General features: G+C 35.6%; 2 protein-coding genes across 3 annotated transcripts; one reads left to right on the forward strand and one right to left on the reverse strand.

Moving 5' to 3' along the window:
* Positions 1-5,119: 5,119 nt before the first annotated feature.
* LOC100368645 (neuronal pentraxin-1-like) lies at positions 5,120-6,217 on the forward strand. The gene is made up of 2 exons (XM_002738613.3): positions 5,120-5,775; positions 6,070-6,217. Exons 1-2 carry the CDS (start codon positions 5,213-5,215, stop codon positions 6,071-6,073), a joined length of 567 nt encoding a protein of 188 aa, XP_002738659.2. The 5' UTR covers positions 5,120-5,212; the 3' UTR covers positions 6,074-6,217.
* Positions 6,218-7,732: 1,515 nt separating this feature from the next.
* LOC100368491 (uncharacterized) lies at positions 7,733-26,290 on the reverse strand. 2 transcript variants are annotated; one of them, XM_085502958.1, is made up of 8 exons: positions 26,239-26,290; positions 13,773-13,843; positions 13,557-13,578; positions 12,441-12,797; positions 11,720-12,013; positions 10,507-10,864; positions 10,009-10,092; positions 7,733-8,037 (listed from the first exon to the last, which is right to left on the reverse strand). In XM_085502958.1, the coding sequence occupies exons 2-7, from the start codon at positions 13,827-13,829 to the stop codon at positions 10,011-10,013; spliced, it is 1,170 nt and encodes a 389-aa protein (XP_085359084.1). In that variant the 5' UTR covers positions 13,830-13,843; positions 26,239-26,290; the 3' UTR covers positions 7,733-8,037; positions 10,009-10,010. The 2 variants fall into 2 exon arrangements, with proteins under 2 accessions (XP_085359084.1, XP_085359083.1); XM_085502957.1 differs by lacking the exon at positions 26,239-26,290 and adding an exon at positions 14,145-14,236.
* Positions 26,291-26,772: the final 482 nt, after the last annotated feature.

Here is a 26,772-nt window from a genome sequence, read left to right on the forward strand (position 1 = left end):
TCATCTTTTCAGGCAAACTATTCATGTACAGACTAAATAATGTTGGGCTAATATTGCAACCCTGTTTCACCCCAGTAAATGACCCAAATTTACTTGTCAACCCTTTGCCTGTTTTTACAGTGTAAACCACCCGCTATACATACTTTTAATTGTATTATAGAAACTACCATTTATACCATATGTTTGCAGATTCCAGTATAGACCATCACGCCACATACTGTCAAAAGCCTTTTTGTAATCCACAAAACAGGCATATATTTTCTTTTTTGAGTTTTCTGAGTGGGAATCAACGCAAGCCAACTAGTCAAGACGCGCACCGAGTGCAGCATCGCATAAGAGCCAAGAAACGCCCGCTGCAACATGCTGCGAAGTCGGCGGAAAAGACATTGTTCACCAAAGGCAAACATTCTGCTGAAAAATGTAGATTTAAGGACGCTACATGTTACTGCTGTACACAGAATGGACATGTTAAATCCGTTTGTCAATCGTCAGTGAAATTATATCAGAACTGTGTCAACTCCAAATAAAGATGTACTTTTTTCTCCATATTTAGTAAATGTGGGGGATGCTAGTATTGATATGGAAATCGATACTGGGGTTTTTAGTTCCACTTCAAAACCGCTATTATGTGTATATGCCAGCCCATATGGGTTTGGTCATAAATTGGATGATGAAACAGAAAGGCCTATTACTTATGCATCGCGAACCCTGACAGCGACCTGGAAAAATATTTACAAATTGACAAGGAATGTTTAGCAATTGTGTTTGTAGTAAAAAAAAATCCACTTGCATGTTTACAGTAGAGATTTCATACTTATTATTGACCATCAGCCGTTGACACGTATTTTTTGAACGAAATCTAGAATACCCCCTCTCGTTGCCGCGCGAATGCAGAGGTGCTCTTTGTTTTTGTCAGGTTATCAATACAAAATAGTCTATAGATCATCAGCACAAAATGCTATTGCTGATTTACTTAGTAGATTACCGTTGTCTACAGTTACTGCAGAGCCAGATGAAGAGAGTGTACATCAAGTGCCGTAGATCAGTTGCCTGACGTCACTGCCAAACAAATCGCTGAACAAACGCACAAAGACACAGTATTGTCAAACGTGTTAGATCATACATTGTCTGGTAGCCGTGGTTTCGCGGCGTTTTGAGTCCGGGGAGGTATTTTGCTTCGTCTGTCAATTATATACACATTGTCGGTATACAGCCGTTTACTTTGTACAACTCTACCAATTGATTGTTCTAGTATTTGGTGATGATAACTTTAATGAACTATATTGTGTGAATACGTTTTGACATTTCTGAGAAAAAAATCTATGATAAGCATTGTTTTTGTAAATATACTCAGTTGCCTTAGATAAAGCTGTAGCAGATTTGTTTATATAACTGTGTTAACATTTCAATACAATACAATGCTCTGCTTTGATCATTTTAATTGTCTTTGGTATGATCATTGCATTGTGATACATGTACAATCAAATTCATTTTTTATTTATTTATAGTGAATATACTTGTTATTTCTGGTAAAAGCAATGCTGTTTTCTATCTGTCCTTCGAAGAGTGCCACATTTTCTGTGATATTGAAAAAAACATTTCATATGCAAAATATTTTCTAAACATTTTCTAAAATATTTTCAAATCGTAGTTAATTTTATTTTGAGAGTACTGGAGGGTCTTGTCCCTTTTGCAATCAATGTAACTCACATTCATGGATAACAAAGCCCCCTTAGCTCAGTGCTCGCATGAGTAGAATTTGTTGGTACATGTTATCTACTTATTCTATGAATATTTCAGAGCTTTATCATAAAAGGGACATGCTTGAAACAGTGTTCAAAACACACATTGTTATTACTCAATTAGTACATTCCCATGTATTTTGAATAAATAAAAAAAATCCCAGTCAAGTATGAAAATTTACATTTATTTACAAGACAATCGTTACAAAAGATTTCGTGATCATTTAAAAAATTACTACAGCAACTCCACTAATCATCTATTGATATGTAAATTAGTGTATATCTGTAATTATGACATCAAATGATCAATCAAATGAGTACTACTTCAGCAGGGACTCTTTAGAATTTTTCACTTTTTTGCAAAAAAATGTGTATGTAATATAACAGTCACAACAATTTGTGGTAAAATTACGCATTATAAAGATTTCACTGTCTGAATGTAAAAAAAACAGAAACGAAAGGAATTTGTAGTGAAAATGCAAAAATATATGATTAAATGAAGAAATACCCAATACTGCTGCAGTTAATGTTCAGATACTGTTTTTTATTTTGTGATCAACCAAGAAAATGATCGTTAGCCATACTTTTTTGTTCCTGGGTCTTCTTGATAATTGTTAATCCATCTGAACTGAATACCCTTAGAACATTGTCATATTGAATGCGGTAATATTGCAAAATATTATATTGCAAAATAGTATATAATGTGTACAACGTCATTTTTAATTTCATAGAGATGACATACCCACATTTCCATCGCAAATTCCTAAACGCAAATATAAATATATTCAAATATTCTACGCCGATTTAAAGGTTACCTTGATAAACAAAAACACACATGGAATAACCATAAGGCCCCTTTGATCATTTATTCGTATTTTTGAAAATGCACTAAGTAAAACACTTGGGATCAATATATTATGGACTTTCTAATGGTATGTTTGGCTTATAGCTTATCCCCATATGTCAAACTCTGCATTGTCTTCTCGTCTGATTTACTTGAAATACCATATGTTGTAATCACATGACAGTAAACAATTCTTTATATATTACTGTCAAATCATCTGACATCAAACAGTCACGATGAAGGTATTCACCGTCACCCGATGCTTACTGCTGACATTATTGCTAGTATTGGCAACCACGGCAAATGTGAGTATGTTTAAATACCGTCTCACCGCCATTCAGTATGTTCAGAATCCACAATGTCCATGGTGACTGTTATTATCTAAGAGCGTTGTTCTAAACTACACAATATGAATATTATTTCCGAATTATTCGATGAATTCGTCACGTTTGTCCATTATTAAATTTGTAATGAATTACTGAAGTAATACTTGATGAGCCAAGTACGTGTATTCGCTGGCAGGTGAACATATAATAATTATTATAGTGATTTATTTTTCTTTCAGAAATCAAAACATGGTAAGTTTCCAAAGAGCATTGTCACCCTTCATTCATATAGTGATTGTTTTAGCGGTGTGTAGATTTGTCGTCTTTTGATATATGTCAATCCGTCACACTGCTTCGCAAGTACTGATCATGAGGATTCAACAACTATATATATGTATTTGCGCACAGGTGTGCATTACAGTATGCTGAGAACAGAAATTTATTCAATGTACATCAGTTTATCAACCACATCATCACGTGTTGTTAAGCATAAGCAATTATTGAGTGTACGACGCAGGTCATTTGTGAATTCTCAGACTTGGATGATTTGTAATAGGGTTTATGCATCCCAAAACGATCAAACAAATGAAATGATGACAATAAATTTTAAAAAGTGCAACCATTTGTCATTGAAGTTAAAAAGTCATTCCGTTATAAGACAACAATAGCCAAGATGTGTGCCAGGATGTGTAAACATGCATAATTTGTTATTCTGTTTACGTTGACACGGATTATTATACTTATTACGTCATTACGTTATTAGTATCCCTATCTGTTGATGTGTTGAGTGACGCGGAATGTATTTTGGGTACAAGCAAGTTTGTTGTGGGGTTCTTTGCATAATGTATTACAATTCCATGCAACTTAATGCATTACCAAAAAATAACATATTATATTGATGATCGATGAATTTTATTATCAACACCAACTTTGCACACTTTTACAACAATATTCAAGCCTCTCCTACCTCTTCTACCTAAACATGTCTCAACTCATTCGCTATCCCAGAGCATGTAGTTACTGTTTAAAGAGACGTTGTCTTCGTTGGTACAAAATATTAAAGTGCGGTGAGCGTCGGGTAGAATGCGCTCACTTCCTTCGAAATATCTGATATCACTCCATGTATACCATAAGGTTCTTCTTCTGATTTGCTATGTAGTGTAATTTTTATGGTTGTAGTAGTTTTGTCATGTTGTTTTTTGTCGATTTCTTTGTTGATTGTTGGGTTTGTGTTCTTGGACTACTTCAAATATTCCTATTTTTCAATGATTTGCGGTTGGGTATGCGATTTCCATTTTACTAGTGTAGGTTATTTCAATCTTTTCTAAACAATTCGAAGAATAGTAAATATATTTCGAGTAGCCGGTAGATCATATATGTACTGCAATTCACCTTCCCACAATATAACTAGTCCGTGGTGTATTCACGTATTCGATGGTGTATTCAATGTTTGTCACTTCTCAAATTACATACATATTAGGTATTTAAAGTACATTTTCTTCCTGAATATTCACTAGCGCCGGGTAAGAACATGTTGCTTGTCGTAGTTTTTAGATGAGTTGTCGTAACGCTATTGAATACTGTTCAAATGACGAGCGCGGGACTGCATAGAAAGGCGAATTCGTTCATTTTATGAAAGAATTTGTACCGTACACGTGTATTAATCAGAGTGGTAATGAATTATTTAAAATATCATATTTGTTGTTGACAATTTGGGTATTTTTGTCCTTTACACTTGTAAATTATTGACTGTGATCGCCGTAGGTATTTTTACCATATTTTTTCCATACCATGCCAGTTAAGTTACCAGCAATAGCGTTAGCTGTTCTCGAACTTTTGAACTGTTTTCTCATTGGACCACGAAGTAATAAGTGTGACGAATCAATATATTTATCGTTTCATAAAGCAAAATAAATTCACAGTAATTACATAAAGATAATCCAGATTAATAATTTGCTCACCTATTCGTTTGTTTTTAAGAAAAAAACAAAAACATAAAACGACTAATAAAATAAGCAAATAAGAAAAAAGAATGATAAAGTAGTTTTAAAGCACAATGAAATAACACTGTTATTTAGGGACTTCTCTTTACATCTGTATTAATTACATCCAATGCACACTATTGTAATCGTTCTTAATACTCACATGTGTGTTTAACAATTATATGTGTCCGGTTCCCAATATATCTTAATTTTTTATTTCAAGCGGTACGTCGTTCCGCATTTGATGCAAAAAAGTTGGTGTACACTGGTCCTGAATCACGTGTGAAAGTAAATAGTGATTGTAGCCCCATACCATCGATGACGGCCCTCACTGCGTGTGCCTGGCTGAAGGCCAATGCGATGGGGGAGAAGACAACGATAATGTCGTATGCTGTTGCCGGGCAGCCGAATGAATTGAAATTCTATATATCAGCTACCCTCAGGGTGTACACGTACGTCAGTGGTGAATGGAGGTATGATAACATCCAGAGTGATGGTTGGCAAGACAACGAATGGATGCATCTATGCTATGGGTGGGATAACTCGGGAGTCTTGAAGGGTTACTTGAACGGCGTTCTAGTTAAAGACAGTACTGGTTTGAGCGATGGCGTGACAGTGACCGGTGGTGGCGTTATGTATCTTGGACAAGAACAAGACACGTTAGGCGGAGGATTTGACAACGACGAAGCGCTGGTAGGTGAATTGACGAGCTTCAACCTCTGGAGTAGAAGATTGAGTGATGCTGAGATAGCTGATGTTTACGACACATGTAGTGTTATAGACGACAGTTTGATGCCCGATGTATTCACGTGGGATGTCTATCACCTTGACATTGAACCAACTGACGTATCCGTTGAATATTTAGATGCTGGCGAACCTTGGTAAGCAATAATTTCTTTTGGTGTTGCCGATGCAAACACATTCTCTACTTAATATTATTTTATTTTTAGTCACAGGGGCAGATAATATGGGAGGTAGCATGCTTCCTACTACAATTTATGCTTACTGTGTTTTACCTGACATATTTTTGCATGAGCTGCGCGCTGCATATGACCACAACTCACACTTTGGTAACTATTGATTGTTGATTCTACCTTTATCTATATTTGTGGGGGCGGAGCCTGGATTTAAACTGACTTCACCGTAACAGTTTCTGTTTGTATTATTTATTGCAGTTAGAAATGACGATATGCTGGCATACGCTCCTCTCCAAGTAGTATAGCTTAAACATCATTCCACGGAATTCTCAAGGAGGCTTCGTATTACAAACACAATCTAACACCAATGGATTATACTTAATAATAAACGATTAGACATCAATAACTTTGTTTTGTGTATAATTTACATTGCAATCCCAAAGAATTTAGTGTTTATTGTTTGCTGCTAGAACGCGTATTATGTTATTCTAAAAAACAATACTAAAAACTCAATATAAATTACTTAATCTTTAGAGTGTGGAGATTAACTGTAGAATTTGCCTTTAATATCTACTTTGTTATATGCATGTTTGAAATAATCTGAATGCAGTGATTTGTAATTGTGAATTGTAAAAGTGTTTTATCAACCTTGGAAGCTCTAGAAGTATATTGACCAAACAACGTGACTGGATCACTATTTGTCTCCTCTCTTCCTCTGTACTACATACAATATTACAGATCAATTGGCCAAACCTCTAATTTAAAAATAAAATGCTAAAACTTCGCGTCCGTTGTGCAGGAAATTCGAGATGGTGACCAGTCTGAATTATTTCATATAATAATATGAGAAATGATACCAAACATTTTTGACGGATATCCAAAACGGCGGCAATTGATCCAACTTACTGTAAAATGACAAATTTTCACTGAGTTTAAATTTCGCTGATTTATCATTTCAGGCATATTCAGTGAGTTCTTTAAATTCACGGTTTTGTCATTTAGATTTAAATTTTACATATTCACTGGGTATAAATTTAACGCATTTTCCAGTCAGCGAAATAAGTAAAACTACAACCCAGAGAATATTAAATTAAAATTCTTAGTACAGTATGTTATGTTCTTCAGAAGATGCTTTGGTATTGCAATTATACAGTGATCTACAATTCATTGAAATGATATGCGGATGTGACGTCATATAGGGAACATGCAAAATAAAAAGTGAATTGCTTTCAAACACTACAGTCGTCGCGCAGCCCGAATACGTCTTCAGAGGGCGCCATCTATTAAAATTCAGTTTTGTCAAGTTTTCAGTTTTGGGGGAGGTGCTCCACAGCCAGTTAAAAACAATCTACCAGGATCGTAAGCGAAATTTCAAATACGCCGCCAGCTTAGTCTCTCTCTCTGTTGGTCTCTCACTCGTGGTTTTAAGTGCCAATAATTATTATAGTGTGCGTCGTGCGTCACACATTTCTACGCCTCCCATCACGTGACCGATCTCAAGGAAAACAGCGAGCATTTGCATGTGACATTAGTCTTGTGTCAAAATTCGCTGGTTAAACACTTTGTATATGTTCTGTTTTTGGTCGGCATGCGCGTCGAGTTCCACTAAAAGCTGCGCTCAGAGTTTTTTTTTTATTTGAAACCACGAAGAAGAAAAAAATGCGCGATATCGTTACTGCAATTTGGCATATAACTTTCAGATTGAAAAGCACGTTTACACATAGGTAACATCGATATAGTCGTAACGGGTTGTTGGTCACACCATGGAAGGTAGTACTACTCCCGCCTTCCTTCCTACTTTCCATGGTCACACTGACCGTTATCTAAACTACCAGTATTCATTCGCCCAAGGCACTGTGATTTGCCAAGTTGTTTTCAACCGTTATATAAAACGGCTTTATGAAATATAGTATAAACACAGTTTCCGTTAATAAACCCAATATTTTATTCGAGTTAGTCATATAAACATAATCGTACAATTAATTGTTTTAAACGGCGAACAATTGAAAGAATGTGACTCCTCCAAAAACCTTCAGCAAAAATAATATGAAAATCCGGATTATTATAATATTTAATCGAAATCGACCGATATTTATATTTTTTTTAAACACTGCATTTGTCAATTAACATAATAAAGGATATTTGATAGAATGAGTTAGAATATTTAATAACCACGAGATGAGCAAAGCAGACATAACCATAGACTCATTTTTCTCAAACGTCCGCCTGCAATAAAGTAAATAAACAAATAACACAGTATGGGTGAATTAAATTTATACCAGCTTTGAATTACAAGCAGGACAAACAATGTCTCACTATATGCAACAATTGTATATGGAACGCGTGTATTATACACTATTTTCAGTTTTGTAACGTGTTCAACAATCCAATTATGTGTCACGTATTTGTTGTTGCCCCCCCCACAAATCGCCTTTGTGATTTTTATTACGTCTGGTTAAAAAAAAATAACGTGAGCAAAGGAACCATAATTGGTCAATATATTTGGTGGAATATGGGTAATTGAAAACAATTACCACGAATTAGCGTATAAAATGCAAGGTTTCAGAAAATGTATACAATGCTATGCCATATCGATAATCGTTTAAAGTTCGTTCACCGAAACAGCAACATTGCCAGCTAACCGACTGTTCTGCGCACACGGAGACCGTTGTCTGATTTGAATGAATAGTTGAAATAAAGCGGGAGGGTCGTCACCTGCGCACGCGCGGGTGTTTCAAGCGACGATAACCATTCTCCTTCCCAGAGTTCCTTGCGGTTAGATCACCGAAAGTATCTCAGCCACCACACACCGCCATTTTGTGATGAAACACCACAAGACTTTTACTACGCATGTCATTTGCGTATTTTTTGTTATAAGAGGGCTCTCGTGTTGATTTATTCCTACCGGAAAACAAGTTTTAAAATATTTCATCTATAGCTGATAACGATTTTTCGGTAAATGTGCTGTTAAGGGTGAAATAGTTATAATTCACAAAAGAAAATAATTTCATCGCGGAATAACGGTTACTAAGGTGTTACTCGGTTCATCAAACTGACCGTCCTGTGGATTGCCAGGCGAAGAAATATAAACAAACGGAAGCACTTCGTAGTATTGACGACCAAATCGTGCTACTGCCACGCCGTTTGTGTTACAGAAAGTAAAACATTAGCTTCTCAATTTAAAATTAGCCAGAATCTACAAACGACGCGTACACTTTTGTCAGGTTCGAAAATCGAACACCTGCCTGGCAATGTTTTGTTAGGCGTCTTTGTAAGTAGTTCCACTGTGACGCATCGATCAATCAACGACGAGCATAATATCGCGTGGTGGCAGAGATATATTCGTGGAATAGAACTCTGCCTGGGAGATTGGACGATAACAACACACGCTAAAAACGCAAAGGCTCAAGGGTAGACGCTTGTTTGTAAACAATGACACAGTGAGGCCATCTGACGCATGCGCAGGTGACGACTCCACCGCTTTAAACCAATCGGACGAGGGTACTCCGATTAGATAAATGCAGCACAATTATCACAGAACTTTGTCAATGCAATGATACAGCACTGAAAAATAAACTTAATACTGGGAATGTAATAAAATCTATTTTAAAATGTCTACAGTGAAAGGCATAAAGTTGTAGATGTTATAACACATGTTATAAATATAATTTTTTATAAATCAAAAACATTGGTTGAATTCAAATTGATCTATCCAGAAACGATATGGCGACATTATCGCATATTCTCAGTAATATTAATGACTACTTCGACATTATCCAATCAGCAATCTATTTTTTTCGAATAAGTTAGTGGTCGCAGTTAGTGTTGTCAATTGAAGCGCGCGTATTACAGGGATAGACAATGTGAAGATCTTGGCAAGTTAAATATTTTAATTTGAATGTATTTACCAATTGTTATTAATATGTCTATAAACTAAAGCACAGTTTTCTGCCTTTCGCTGTATTCGGTGTCTTCTTCTAATAACGATTTCCAGGCGCGTGCAGCAAAAAGTCAGCAAGTTAAAGCGCGGTGGTCGTCGCGCAGCGCGTGTTCGAATTTCATGTAAATAAACAATGTATTTTACACTCGTTGTGTACGTCGCTATGAGTCCCATATCGAACAGGACGCGGCACAACGACTACCGCTCTTTTGAACTGGCAATGTGGCGATGTTGGTGTACGAGACATTTCATCTCACCTTTATACGGGGTAGTCGTACCTACATATGTAATAATTCAATGCTCTACATGTGTTCATTGCCCAACCATAGCCGGAATTCCTTCTGGAATATAAAATTAGAAACTGACAGAGTGAATACAAACTCAACCTTCAAAATGAAATTTATATGACGTTCCGGCGAATGTAAATTAAAAAAAAGCATTGCAATCGATCGCCACCCATCGCTCGAATTGTGTAAACATTGTATCTTACAGACGTTAGATACGTGTATGGAACCTGATATCGTAAGCAGTGTGACTTCTGTGGCGAATTACGTTAATCCATTTCCGGAACATCTTTTCAAATTTTAATCCCTGAGCGAACTTCTCTACAAATAATAATCCTGGGGGGGGGGGGGGGAGATATACATATTTTGGATACAACATTTGATACCCCCGAACGTATTTATTGGTTGCAAATTGTAGATTCTTTCAGGCGAATTCCAATAAAAATACACTTTTAATTGAAAGCAGATTACCTCAACTCAGCACAGTCTTTTCTGGCTGGTGCCGCGGCAGGTTCCCCTGACAACCAGTTGGTGTACGTCACTTCCTTCTGGTCTGCAGTTTTATACGTCCCCTCGACGTCCCTATCGTTGATAGAAATCCACACATTTCCAACGGAGATGTTGTCAGATCCGATGAACCTGTTCAACTTCGACACTATCTGGTCTTCAGTGGCCTTGTCTGGGATTGTAGCGAGTAGACCACCATTCGCGATGCAATCGTTTCTGGCGGTCTTCCATTTCCGCTTTTGAAAGAATATTTCGTATCTTGTAGAGTCGTCGACATCCAGGGTTGCCGATTGAGGGTTCTGGAGATTTGGAGTGTACTCTTCTGAAATGTTAGTTAGGTAACTGCTACAACAAAGTTTCTTTTATGACGTAATGGAAAGGCAATAAGTAATAACTTTCCGCAAATTGTTCGAATATTACAACGATATAAAGACTTTGATGACCTTGTGAAATTCTTTCGTTTTTACGCAGAAAAATACAGTATTTTTTCAAGTAAAATCATATTTATTCAAGTTATTGTTCATACATGATCATGAGCTTGACATTTTATTAAGCTTCTTTCTGTCTAATTTAAGACAGATAAAATGCAAAAATATACAGAATATAGCGAATTACATTTTTGTCTGTAATATTTTTTTAATCGGTAATTATATCGTTAGGAATTATATTAGGTCCACCCGAAAAACGAAATAATTTCACAATGTCGAAAACGGAAAGTTTTTATCGCAGTGTTGAATTTATTTCTGACACTGATGGTCATCCGAGATTATAATAACAATATAACTGTCCTGAAATTAAACCATGTGTGTAATATTTCACATTGTGCAATGCTGTTGATATAACATGCCATTATTTCATGCATTCAAACTGTCAATCAAGCGAATTCAAACAAACTTGGCCGTATTGGTCGTGGTTACCGAAGACTAACCAGATGACGCCATAAATGAAATATATGAATATTTTGTTTTGAAGGAGATAGATAGCACATACGGTTCATGCATATGTCTCAAATTGTGGTTCTACAGGACTACAGGACTTATATTATTCACCAGAATACATAACAATGTGTTACTGACAATATATTATGACCAACCCAACCTGCATCAGTCATACGCTACATTACTGTTGTCAACAAACTCGTCTACATAGTATTTTTTTTATAATTTTAGTAACGTACCTTGACAACAGAAACGAATTTCATAGTCGTGACAGAGACCATTGTCTTGTTCGGCGTTCAGACACTGCACACCTTGGCTGTAACCGAAAGTCTTGAAGCGATTGAATACAGGGAAGCTGGCAGACGGGTTGTTACGACTGCGTATCTCCATGAACTCATCCGTATGTCCACACATTTCATCGGAGTAGAGGTCTCTCATTTGGCTCATAGTCTCCAGGTCACCTTCCCCTTCTGGCGTATCCACACTGAACCACTTCGTCCACAAATAATCGCACTCACGTCGTGTTTTTCCTTCTAGAATCAAGATAGAATATCAACAAGAACATATAGTGGGTAATAATCCTGATAATTAATCGCCCGGTTTGATGTATGGATTTAAATCACCTTCTTCTTTGGCAATAACATACCGGACCCCTAATTCCCCTCTTTTTAAAATTGCGCCCTCTAGTGACAGTGTTCTCATGTGACGTCAAAATGACGTAAACGGGCCAGCGCAATGCGTTTTAAATCGACCACTTTGTTTGGTTGCGTCATCGTTTTTTTGCTATAATATGATAAAATCACCCAAACACATTTTTCATTGGTGGTCGACTACAGATCAAAATGACGTCGACGCTTTGGACAACCTCGCTAAGTCACTAGATGGCACGATTTATAGGAAAGGTGTTTTGTTCGGCTAACGCCGTATTTGCTTTATAATGTAGAAGCAAAATACAAATACCTGTACTAATAGGACACACGTTAGCCATTTCATCAGCTTGAAACTGATAAAACCCGATGCAGTTGTCTGGTCCGAAGCAGTATTCTGCAACACACTCGGCACTGGGATCCGCGGGGCAGAAGGTGCCATACGGACAAGCATTGCAACATACACCCGGCTCAGCGTCCGTATCTCCTTCAACACATTTGTAGAAATCGGTAGTTGGGCTTACGTCAGAACACGACCTCACTTCATCGGAGAACGCATCGTTGTCCTTAGGTGGCAAACAGTACACAATATCACCCGTCGTGTAGTCAACTTTAGGCAGATATGACGATTGGCATGGATTTTTTTCCAGATAAGGAGAGCTCAAGCTGCCTATAGCGAGAAGGGGTATACAATACAGTTATGATCACGTCTGTCCTTTCAAACCTAATATGTAAACGTCTACACAATCTCTAGTATATGGTCTGATTATTGCATATGAATGACCAATTATGTGGTTAAGGTTATGTGATCCCCGTCAAAAATATACATCCCATAAATGAGATAAACAAACATCCGACTATATCGACATAATGAATATGGTAAAACAATGTGTAAGGCGTAGTCTTGCATAAATTATTTTTTTGTTTGTCGGATAGAGGTTCTCATTGTCGTGTAAGAATGTAAAGCTATGGCGTCATAAACAACTCAATTCAGATAGTTGTGACTTATAACAAAAATATTGATTGACATTGCAGGACACACAATCACTTGAATTGTTTGACCTGGGGGGGGGGGTTAACTAGGCAGGCATGTATCAACGTACTACCACAAACGAAATATTACAATACAGCAAATAATAAATAACGTTTCGAGTATTTTTAAATGACACGATTGGATGTATATGTGAATGAATGATTGTATGCGATATCATGTGCCAACCTGCAACATGCAAGTTATGATCGTTGATTTATGACCGAATACGATGGAAGTAATTCGAACTATAAGATTTACTGGTCAGTCAGAACTAGTATTACATAGAAGCTTACTTATTCTACCGAAATGTAAAACCGGATTATAATACAAAATCGACCGTCTACTTATCATGTCTTACGATGTAAGCACTTTATCATATCAATACTTCCTTCTTACCTTCATGCCATTCAGCAGTGATCTGAAACAAACAGTTAATGTAACATGAGTATTTCACTTGTTTCAACTAGTGCGTGTCTAAGAAGGAAGAAAGCGCGTCGGTTGGTATGGGCGCATGTGTCGTAGTTGCGAGTTATAAGAATATAATCCATTGTTTCGTGTAATTATGGTCATATATGAGCCCGTAACATATACTCAGATAAACATATGGCTTACCTGCGTGGACAAGAACAGGAGACAGGCAACAATGTTGACGAGGAACACTGCCGTCATTTCGTCTTAATTTCCTGTAAAAATAATAGTAATGCACACATTCGTCATCGAAAATGGTCTATATAGTGTTTGTAAAATGTCAAATTGTCGATAGTTTTGTTAGAATTGTCACATTTCTTTGTCATTAAGTTTTGCCATAGTTGGATACCAGCCTTTACCAACAAGAGCATCAATTATATAATGTGGACATTACAGTACGAGTGCAAACAAAATGTTTTGCGCCGACGTTTTAGTTATTGAATTGAAACATTGAAAACAGCAAAAAAACGACTGTCTTAATCCGAAATGGGTATTAAAATGTGACTGCACGCTTACTTATAAATGAAGCCTCAATATGATCAATCGAATGTAGATTTAAGTCACAGATCCGGGCAGAAGAGATGTTACGAGGTTCGTTACTCAACAACTACGCCACTAATAGCTGTGTCGCCCACTCGAGTACCGGGAATCAAGGATGTAATCAGATTACAGCCTATAGAACTGGTATTGTATAGCATGGAAACGTTCAATCAGAAAATTAATTAGTCTCACCGTATGAAGCAAACCATATCAATACAAACTGAACAATGCTAGGCAATTCACTTCTTGCACGTCACCTATTTTACTACGTTCTCCTGGTAGAACCACTCAACAAACAAAATCGCGCAATCTAATTTCAACTCCACATCTCGTACTTTGCATTGCTTCCTCCAATGCTATGACTCAGTTGAGTAAAACAACAACAACTATGAAATGTACTGTTTCTATCACTCTGTCATAAACGTTTATATTTGATATTCGATAATAAAATTATTACTATTATTGATATTATTTAGATTGTATCAACTCAAGCCGGTTCATTGACCATATGCGGCACACACCGTGAGGTGTTTTAGCTACACACAATTGCTAAACGGAATATGCGCGCTTTCAAAGCAGCAATGCAAGCAATCAATCTATACTATAGCGTGCTATGGAGGTGATGAATACATTTTTAAACGTGCTGATGGCTCATAAATAAATGCCTACGGGTAAAACACGTGTATTACGACATGAATCACTTTGACAAATCTAAAACAGTAAATACCAACGTGTGTCGCCTGGTTCTGTCGTCAGTGATCACCCGCAATGCGCCTAAGACGCAGATCGAACGTCTGTCTCAAAAATCGAATAGTTTAAATTTTAAGCTTGATTTCTCTTTGTTTATTGTAGCAATACTTATCTTTAAGAAAGGAATATTTCATTATTATGAACATACTTCATCACAATTGAAAATCATCATTTAGCGTGGAAATATCCATAACATTGTTTCGAGTTTATCAAATCTCACGCGATGTTATGACGCTATTACAACGCTAAGACCTTTGTTTGTCCTGTTTACGTTCGATTTGACTCATTTCGCGAAATCTCACAGTGGAACGGAAAATGATCTATTGGATTCAAAACAAATCTTCACACATACATATCATACGTAAACACGTAGAAAAACAAAATGCAGTAGTGTACCCATAGACTAACAGCATGTCATACGCAATTGTATCATTAACGAAAGGCAAAGATGGTAAACAAGAAAACAACAACAAATAAGGTCACACTGTGCAACCCTTGATTCGCTCCTGAAGGAACATTATGTTACTAGGTGATAATAGTGCAGTATAGTAGTGTAATAGGAATGCCTGGTTATATTATTACTCACTGGTTCACATGAATGAGTTAAATATTGCCACGCGCAAACCTAGTGTGTCTAATATGCCTACATCATACGATTACTCCTCAGTAATCCTCAACTGAACCGTGAACGTTGATGTGAGCTATTCAGTGAGGAAATTACCGACACGATGTACGCTAGGTACAGAATCGCCACCGTGTTACTGTGGTGACAATGCTCTTTGTTGTATTGAACAGTTTAAAAAGTCTTAAATTTACGATACATATGATAAGTTCAGCTCTCTGGGATTAATTACATTATTTAGGTATATTATATTTAGGCACAGAAATATTTTTTTGTTAAAAATCTTTTTAGGGCCTCCCGTGAGAGGGATTGGATATTTCCATTAGAAAGTCGTATTTGTCGAAAAGTTTTCTTTTTAAAAATATAGCATGAGAAAATGATTTATACCTAAAGTCAGTCCTAGAAAAGAATATAGATTTGTTTGCTAACTATTGACTGTTGAATGACATTCATGGTCAGATATTTGAATACGCACACACGCGAGATATGCCGTAACCATCACGTGAAATAGATTTAACTAGAACATACACAATCACGCTGTCCGTATCTTTTATTTAGTGAGTGATTTCCCATTTGCTAGGTAACATCAACATACACGCTTTACTGTCGCTCGTTGTCGAATATTTCAGTTACATGTAATTTCTTATTACGCTGATGCCAGGTCATTAGTTTATTACCCTGTAAAACAACTGTGAAAATGCAGCTGTCCAACGTGAGTTCACGTCATGTCAACACTGAAGTAACCTGGGTTTAACCATCGTATACCAGAATTACCATATACCAGAATTACGGTATTGAGAAAATAAAGTGACATTATGTATCCATTTTTCACCTATATCCCAGTTTTCTAATGAATATATTAACTTACAGGTAAAACAATATACAAAGATTGATAAATTAAAGATCGAATCATTCATTCGGTATGTTTAGTCTTGGACGAAACGAAACAAAAGGAAAGATACACGTCTTATGATTATGACCAGATGCTGTATTTTTCGTTTCTTTCCACCCCTTTCGTTCACATTTTTTGTCCTGATTGGTTGAATGAATATGCAACTTTTTCGTCGCTTTCGTTCAGCCAATCAAGACAAAGAATGTGAACAAAAGGGGGTCGAAATGAAAGAAAAATACATCGCCCGGCCAATCATAAGACGTGTATAATTCTTTTCGTTTCGCTAACGGAACACTTAACTTGAACACTTAAGCAGATTCTACAATCTATATCCCCATGTGGTACAAATATTAAATGAACAAAGCATTAGTTTAAATCACCAATAATACATAAATGCTTAGCGAATAGCAAGCGCCATACATGGTTGACTGTACTTTGATTATTGTAATATTGACAATATATAGGTGTGCGGAGATCCATAGAAACCGACACCAAAAGCAATTATATTCTCAGCAACCAGTATACTCAAATAACGATATTTAGTTTTTATTTGATACTGAACACAATGCAAAATATAGATATAGAGAAACATGCAAGCGTATGTAAAATGTATGTACCCATTTCCTTCAGTCAATCTGTTAAAAAACACTGTGGGTTTCTTGGTAGTAAACAGTATTAAAGAGTTATTTATATCTTTGGTTCCTAAGTATGCAATATGACCCTGGTAATATTGAATTGGAATAGGGAAATACCCACTTATCTTTCACTAAATGGACCAGGAATATATATTTCATTAATACCAATTGCACATTGACCTCACTCAATCCCCAGTAAAATTAATACGATTTGTATCCATTATTTTTGTAACACTTATTCGTACCACTGTCCCGTAACCAATCTCACCTAAACACAAATATTACCAAATGGCCGAATCAAAATGACCATATTTTTTGGTGAAACTTTTATTGACACAAAATCAGAAACTACAACTACAATAAGATGCATATTCTGAAATATCAAAACCTTTAAAATGTATGACATGTAACTCAATTGCTTAACAATTCAATGGAATATTAATGGAATGCATATGATTTCCCCGACGTGCTGTGTAATGATTCAGATGATAATTATCTTTCTAACAATCAACCATCTCGCGTCCAGACATTAATATTAGCGACCTTGAGATATACACGGTTTCACGAAAAAATGCGACATTCATAGAACCGGATGAGATATTGGATATTGTATATACAATCTGATCAATTGTGTTCGCAAAAGAACAACATTATCAAGATATCACCTAGTAAGCCTTCAGCGATGTTGGAGAATATATCCAACAGTGGTTTTTTTATTCAATGAAAACCAATATCAATAAGGAACCCGTAGAACTCAGGTGTTTTTAAATATTCCAAGCACGCAGAGTATCGGACGTTTTCAATAGCCATAAGAATTACTAAAATGCTCAATGAAAACATCATTTTAATTAAACACTGTGACTGGAAACAATATATTATACCAAATAATTAAAAATCAATTACGAACCACCGGCGGAAGTAATGAACAAATTATGTAAGATCTCGTTTTAGTCAAGTTGTTATACGTACAAATATGTATTAGAATTGATAAATAACTAAACCTTTGCAACTATTATGACTAACAGAAAATAAATATCTCATATATATATAATATATATATACGTTTATTATCAAGTTTACAAATATACTTAAGAACAAACACTTTCTTGAAAGTGACGTGGCAGATAATACGATACCAATGTGTGGTGAGTTAGGAAATTGAAATGTGAAATTGTGTGTTCACTGTTAATGTTTTATTGATTGTATTATGTTCTAATCAGAACTTATATTATAAGATAAACCGTGCAGAACATATCTGGAAGCCATGCTATTTAGAAATATTGGTAAAGAGTAGAATTCACGTGTGTGTGTCGTATTCTATCGACGCTTAATATTATGTAATATAGCACTCGATATTTTAACATTATTTTTTTAAATTTACCTCTGCCATTTCCTCTGTAGCAACACGAAAATCGTTATTGTGAGAAACAATGTTGTACATAACCTTATTTGCCCAGCAAATAGTTCAATCCCATGAAACATGTCAACATTATGAATATTCAATGTAATTTGTTTGCGCAATATGTTTCACGACATCCTTTCAAAATGGTATGTATGGCACACTTGCGTCAATATTTTATCAGCAAAAATAAATAGATAACAGCTGCCAGGGCGGACGAATATAATATATAGAAAATGATATTTTGTAATCGTAGTTCGTATTATTAGTTCAATATTACCTGGCGTTCCGGACAACGGCCCTTAGTGATATATGCATAGGTATAATATATGAATGTTAATATGGGTTATTTGTTTTCTGTCAAAACTTGATGAGTAACGCTGTCAAACATATTAAGGAAGGTATTCAAAATTGACCAACCTGTTTTTGGATATTACTCAGCGTATACACAACAATCACACATCTTGCATACATCCCACAAAAAAAAAAATATTTTCAGACTGTTGATTTGGTTTAGACGTACCTCGGGATATAACTGTGAAATGACGTTGATTTGACAGCGACTAGAATGTCCCTTCCAATAGCCAACAATTGGTAGTATTGTACAACCAGCAACTTGTCACAGTTTATATAGCCAAGTACTTATAGTACACACCATAAATTACGACCTTAGTTACATTGGTGGGGAAATTAAAATTTTCCGCGGGGTTATTCACCGTGTATTAAATCAGCGTGTCCCCATAAAAAAAACATCAAAACAATTATTTGGCTGACTTTCATTGCCAACTGTTGACGCATTAATGATCAGTGACTAGTTGTTTTCGACAATTTAATTGAATATAAAAAATATATACCTGCGGCATATTGGATAACGGATTTATACAAGTCACGTTACTATAGTGACCACCCCGTGCATGTGTAGATATCTAGGTATGTTCGATTAGATGCATTGCGTTGCTGGGAGACGAAATACAACTTTTGTTGGAACTCCCATCTCGATTGTGATCAAGTCCATTGCTGGAAAAAGAACAGTAGGCGATATTTACTTTGCACTGGGTTGCCATAAACATCAATTATCTATCGCCATAGAAACGTGTGCTGACATCTGTCATCCTAATATTGATACATAATGCCTTAATAAAGTTAATTACACTTTTTGTGAAATTTAATTCATCTAGTAAAAATATTATATCCTACAAGCACGGAAGCTTTTCATTGATGAACCGATATCACACATCGTGGCTTAAAGAACGAAACAGAAGAAGGTATTGTGTCGGTTCCACGTGAATTGCTGTTAACACTCTTTCTGTTGAGAAAAGAAGAATCGTTACTATGGAAACCTTCAAAATACATATGCCATTAATTAAGTATATAACTGATGAATTATGAGTAAAATGTGAATCACATTGAACGCCGGCTTACAGTGTGTTAAGGTTATTCATAACTTATATACTGAGAAGAGAAACATATTTACTGGATTTACTTTATTGAGCGGATTTGATGTTTAACATTCAATTGTTTGTAGAACAAGGAACAATAAACTATATTGTTGAATTTGAATGTTCACTGGGTTTTAAGCGAAAATAAAACCCAGTGAATAATTAGGATGTATACAGTTCACAAAAAATCTATACATAATTAATAAACCGTATGAACGATATTTACCAAGACGAAATGTATTATAACATCTGAGAATCCATAGTCACCGTAATAGAGTACAACTTGTAGATATTTTATCTGTTGCTGTGTTACAACGTGGTAGTATATAAGTGCATATAAGATTCTTATCCTCGGGCGGGCATCCGGGCGTTTTCGCCGCCTGGCAACCATCACGTTGAAAACAAAGGCCGAAAACTCCCAGAAAACTGTATATTGCGATAGTGGTTTTTCAGGATTACTTCAAGGTTGAGTTTGTGTTATTTTCTCGAATTTAGCTATTTTCACCGGCTCGTCGACCGGCGTTCAGCAGCTCGCACAAAGCCCATAGAAAAACATGGTACAGTGGTGCGCGCATTAGCAACATAGAACGTTCTGTGACGTATACGTAGCTCCGACCCGAGGATAGGTTTTTCTGATAAAAAAATGCTGATAGTGAAATACCAGTGCATGTGATCACAAGTCGTATGGGAAGTGCACTGGTACCGAAAGGTATATCGTTGAGCGTCAGTCTTTCCCCATTCAGATGCATGTGTCAAGAGATAATGACCAATACTCGGGCACTGTGGTATTATGGCAGAATCCAAGGTGAACGGATATGTAGTGAACAATTTTAATAGACACTGAGTTAGTAAATATAAAAATGTTTTAGTGGTATGGGTGTTCATCATCAAATGAGTGATTTACATAGCCCTTCAAGCGTAATGTTGCTATAGCAGTTAGATTAATGTGTTATTAATTTCCAAATTCACTTCAGTTATACTGGCATTCACACATGTTACACGTAAAACAAATCTGATTGGTCCAGTTTACCTGTCACTCACATTTTGAAACATCTAACTCAATAATATTTTCATGTTTCCATTTAATTGTACAACATTGTTTGACAGATAGAATTTTGACTTGGGCGCGACGTGTACTAATTACCACCAGTAACTCCTTCGATACTTTATAATCGCTAAAGAAGTTACCTAATTAAAGCTTAGTAACGTTTCAGTTTATACTCGTTTGTCTACACAACGGTCAATGTCGCCATCTTTGTTCATATGAAACCCACATCTCGCGCATGCGTGGCACGACGACTATCGCCCTTTAATACGATCAAATAGGATGCAATCAATTTTCTATTACAAGAGGTGCATCTGCTGACTATCGGCTGACATATGTCTTAAAGTGATGCGTATATGAAATAGGATTTGAGTTATTCTTGTAATTTTTCCCGGAACTCGGAACAGACGGTCATACGTTTCAAACAGATGATTGAAAGATAACAAACTAAAGTCTGCGAATCACTTCACCGTAAATTCGTCGCTGAAATTACATTAACCACATGACAACGTTATATCTTCGTGATTCAAATCGAACGTATTTCTTTCAATATACAACGCGCTTTTCTAGTTATCTGCGTCATAATCGTCCAACTACGAAAATCTTCAAGCGTTCAATAATCTAAACAAATCTTATAAACATCCAAACTGAATAAAAAATCTTTTTTAATGTCTATATTATTTTTATAGTTATTTTTGTTTATTTATGAATTTATTTTGGTTTTACTTGCCGTTATTAAGTATGTATATATCGTATGTCGGTAGCCATGACTACATCTGACTCAAAGCAATTGAAACTCTCTCTTTACCTTCATAGGATTTTCAATCAGATTGATAAACATCCTAATAAAATATAACTAATTATAAATTTGAAATACATACACATTATTAACAAAATAAATATGTATTGCAATAAAATGTCATCACGTGTATACAAGTCAATCAAAAGCGCATAGTGTGGTAGGTAACAGTGCCAATATAACACAACAATTCCGATAGTCACATGCGCTTGCGTAATTTGTCTTCTCACTAATGAGTCGGTGAACAGTGAATATTGCTGCTGTACGTCAGCGTACTGCTGAGTTTGCTCCGCATTTGTGTTCTACGACTATACTATGGTGTATGTGTTTGAAACAGAATGATGTTGACATAAGCCTACACTGCGCTGTAAATCGTCGGAGCACTTTTGTGTTTTTCATGAAAACACACTATTTTAATTAAAAGCACACTGTTTAAACTGAAAACATGCGTATTGTATTATAAAACATCTGTATTTTCTATCAAAATATTAGTCTTTTCGTATTTTTGAAAAAGTATTTGTTGGAGTAATTAAAACAGTTTTTGGTGAACATTAAACACATTGTAACCACACACAAAAAGTGTCATTGAGGTATTTATTGAGATGAGACGGCTATGACATTACATTATCCAGAGGATAGTTTTACGTGTTATGATGTCAAGATTTTATTAAATTCAAATACTTCAACTGTAAATTTCATTATTGCCTTATGAAGTTTGATATTCCGCATGCGGTGAACGGTGGCGGTGGTTCGAATCACATCAGAAAATTCACACATGTAATTTAAAGATTTTTCTCGAAATCTATTCAATTCGAAAGCACTTCTGAAAGAACAATCGCCAACGATATTTAAACTCAAAATACAAGACTATAAATGTTTCAGAAAGTGCTAATGTATAAGACACATTTGTGTTAATGAGAGAGAAAAACACCTTTCTTCAAAACTGCTTTATTTTGAGGCGCTTCCTAAAGCTATTCCTAAAGACTGTATGTACAATACACTTATTTTAATATGCAGTCTATTGACTGTATACAACATAGTTATCAGAAAAAAGGACAACACGCCATTGTCAGCAGACATGCTGTAGACATGCGATAGATTTATTGATTTTAGTATTTTCAAAAAATAAACAGCTCTATATATTCATGTAAATCGCCTGTATGTCCACCATGCATGTGCCATAAGTTCAGTAACAGATTGAACATATACGGAGCTGTTATCAAAGCCCAAGTTTGTAACTGAATGACTTAGCGCAGGACAGGTGTTAATTCCATGTGATTTAATAGTTTATTTTCTATTGGGGAGCCTCCATGTTGAATGCTATCTAATGGCGATTACTACACACGTGTGCGAATTTGCGCCTGATCTAAATGAGCATCCCCAAGTCTCTAATTAATAATATAAACATAAATATTATTTAGAAATTTCATAAATTAAATACAATATGAAAACTAACATTAAACAATAATTTAGGTTGCTACTTTTTGTGATACACTTTCGTATACTGGGTGTTTAAAATGATCAATATTTGCGTGTTCGAGTAACTGGTAGCCTGTGTGGTGTGCACGCTTATTTAAAAAATGTAATTGATAGAGACAACATCGGCAGCTGTGTTCTGCATAGTCATTTGCAGCGGCCTTCAATCATTTAATTATGTGCGGGTTGGTACGTTACTTGATTTAACTCAAGTCCATGCACTTCCAGGATCATAAATTCCAGGCCGACATCTCTCGAAGTCATGATCTAAGTTACTAAATAAAATTCTAGAACAGAATTTAACAGGCAAATGCAGTTCTATTTGTGTTACTGGTGTGTAGTCATATTTTCGTTTCGACATACTTTATAACAGTAATATTTCTGATTCAAATATCGCATTCCTCGAAACAATAATGATAATTAATTTAACATTACCTACTGGATTTTGATAAAAAATATAAAGGTTTGGTTAGGAGCGGACGTTTTAAAACACCACACGTCTCCGTTTAATGGGTTATTTTAAAAGTGGGGAAAAAAAACAATCGAACTATTGGACGGATAGGAAAGTGAAAAATGAATAAGATGGAATTGATGTAGTGTGGATTTGGTGAGAATAGGATTGGAATAAAGTAAATTTATGGCTAGTTTTCTTTCTTTCCAGGAATTTGATGTGCCCGGGGAAACTGCGTTCGTGGCAACAATACCACAGGGCAAGAAACTGGGCACGTTAATTTATAGCAAAGAACAAGTTTAAAGATGTTATCGTTTGTTTTAGTTTATTGCACATCGATCTGTTTTGAAATGTCCACGTTATACACAAACTGTCTGATCAATGCTTATATTTAGCAATGAATACTTACTTGATTATGTGATTTGATATTTGTATGTTATGATTATTGTGCAATCGTGCAAAGTACTTGATCACAAAACGCATCATTTGACATATTTTGACATCAACACTTCCCAAATATATATTTCAGGTTCAGAAAATGTGTATTGACGATCATTTTCGTCACCAAACGCATTTTAAAATGTATTGCTAATACAAGCACATTTCAATATTTAGATTGTGTTGTGCATGGAAGCATTTTTTAAAACGTTGCGATGGGAAACTTTTTCAATACGTGTTTCTGGTGGCAAAAACTTTTCAAAATGTGTGTTCAGTAAAATTGCTTTTAAAAGTGTTGTGATAATGAATGCTTTACAATACGTGTTGCATCTGGAAACACTATATACACTGTATAATATACAAAAACATCTCCGAAATGTTGCAATCAAAAACACTGACATACAAATGCTTTCATCATAAACACTTTTCATAATTATGCAGATTATAAACGTTTTAAGTATTTTTAAAGTGGGAACAAGCTTAAATTTTTTACCCCTAATCAGTAAAAAATGTTTTATTTTAACAGTAGTGTTAGAGTATAACCCATTTGCGATTTTAAGAAAATCACTTAATGTATTTTATTATAAAATACTTAAAATGTGTCATATATTAAAACACTTAGATTTACAGTGTATAATCGAGGGTATGTTCAACTAATGTACTATGTAGCCTCGGTTAGGTATTTTTTTACTATACCTGGTCCCAAAAAATCGAAGAGCAACGATGACTACAAAAATGTATTACAATCTGAATACAATATGAATAGAGGTTTGCTGTCTATACATGCTTGAACTAGTGCCAAGGTTGTTCATAATATACACATGAAAACTGCGGGTGTTATCATCATTTGCATATGGACAGAGCAGTGTTTTGGTAATACAAAACTGTAGTGTAAAGTTACAGAAAAAAGTCTGCCAGAACGATATGTCAATATGAGAGTGACACAATCTTCGTAATTCTATCGTTACAACCATTCTCTGTTGGTACAATAACCATCCGCGAGATATTTAACGAAATGAACAATTTGGACAGTGTCTCACAAAACTACAACGTATAAGGCATGCAAAGACGAAAATATCACACGAAAATCAAAATTTTAAAGACATGTTGTAAAAATGACAGTTTTACGACAACGACAGCAAAAAGCGTTTCACGACGAGTGGTCAGTTTGTTTTTGAAATTGACAATTTAAATATTATCAATTGATTTAAAGATGTTTGTTGTCCATTTGTCATTCTTTTACGTCATTTTCACACATATGGCAGTATATCATGACAGTTGTACATGTGGAATGAGTATTTACATGTTTGGTAACTATAAACAGTGAGTACGACCAAGCATGAAATGCAGTGGGATTAAACTAAAAATACCATTATTTCTCACGTTATATTATCATTTTATTTTCAGCTGGTTGTCCAGGAGAATAACATGATTATCCTCCTGTTTACGCGTAAATGCATTGAGCCACTGTGTTTGGCACGAATAGTCATCCACACGGATTGAATTGCGTAATACATGATGTATATAAAGTATTTGTCATAATATATGACATTGAATAATCATTGTTTATTATGGAAAGGTGTAACGCATGAGTTAATCATGAGACGCTTTTTACACATGTGTAATCTCGCATGGCAATCAATATTAAAACTAAATTTAGATATATTGTCGGATCTATAAACGATTGTAATACGTTGCAGGCCATTTTATTTTAATTTAGTATTTCAAGTCCCGTCGCTTTAAACTAGTCAACCGTCAAGCAGCTGTTTCCCCAATTAGTGCTGATTATAATACCGTATCACAGTAGGCTCCCGCCAGGTGGTTGACGCTCCCATCAAAACGGCACTTTCAATTCATATACACTTATGTATATAGAGCAATAGTTTGATACAATTCTCAACATTCAGCTAAATAAATCCTCGTTTATCGAAATATAGTTCTAGAATGGAGTTAATGAACGATTATGTAACATATTAGGTAAATGTCTAATGCCTTTAAACTTTCTAATATTGGTTTCATAAAAAACGACAGAAACACACACTAGAAAGAAACAATATAATTCGGACCCCATGGATTTTCACTTGCTGATTTCAGATGAGACGTATGTAGAATTACAGAACATACCTTACTGCTTGACGTCACTGATGTGATGTGTGTACGTATCCACCACGCTTGCACTTGCACGATTACGGTCGATGACAACACATTTATTAAACACAGGCATGCGCTATGACAGGTAGCTCTGATGAATGAGTCACCGAGCATTATTGACAATTACACCACATGTTTTAAGTTGTATGCTCATCTATCAAATATAATAGAAGAATAAAACCGGTTGATGTTGCGGATTACTAGAATGCAGGTGCGATTTACCTTCGAATGGAAACTAAAAAATGTAGTGTAGGTAGAGTTCTAGATGTGTGGCAAAGAACTTTCATGCATTCAGGTTGTCTTAGAATGGGATCAGAATTGGAAAGTTGGTTAGTTAAGTACAGTAACATCGTACCGAATCAGCCAATCAAGCAACTAACAAACTAACCATCAAGCCAACCAACCGACTAACCGACCAACCATACACCAAACCACAAACCCACCCACGCGCATCCACCAACCCACTCTCTTTCTGCGTTGGACGACATCTGAGATGGCCATCATCAA

This window comes from Saccoglossus kowalevskii, chromosome 8, assembly GCF_978046115.1.
Source record: "Saccoglossus kowalevskii chromosome 8, keSacKowa6.1, whole genome shotgun sequence".
In the NCBI taxonomy this organism is placed as follows: Eukaryota; Metazoa; Hemichordata; class Enteropneusta; family Harrimaniidae; genus Saccoglossus; species Saccoglossus kowalevskii.

Coding starts and splice junctions, on each gene's coding strand:
- LOC100368645 (XM_002738613.3), top strand. CDS start 5,213: ATGACGGCCCTCACTGCGTGTGCCTGGCTGAAGGCCAATGCGATGGGG.
- LOC100368491 (XM_085502958.1), bottom strand. CDS start 13,829: ATGACGGCAGTGTTCCTCGTCAACATTGTTGCCTGTCTCCTGTTCTTG. Junction 13,579..13,772: donor TCCTGTTCTTGTCCACGCAG/GTAAGCCATATG, acceptor TGTTTGTTTCAG/ATCACTGCTGAATGGCATGA. Junction 12,014..12,440: donor CGTGTGTCCTATTAGTACAG/GTATTTGTATTT, acceptor TCTTGATTCTAG/AAGGAAAAACACGACGTGAG.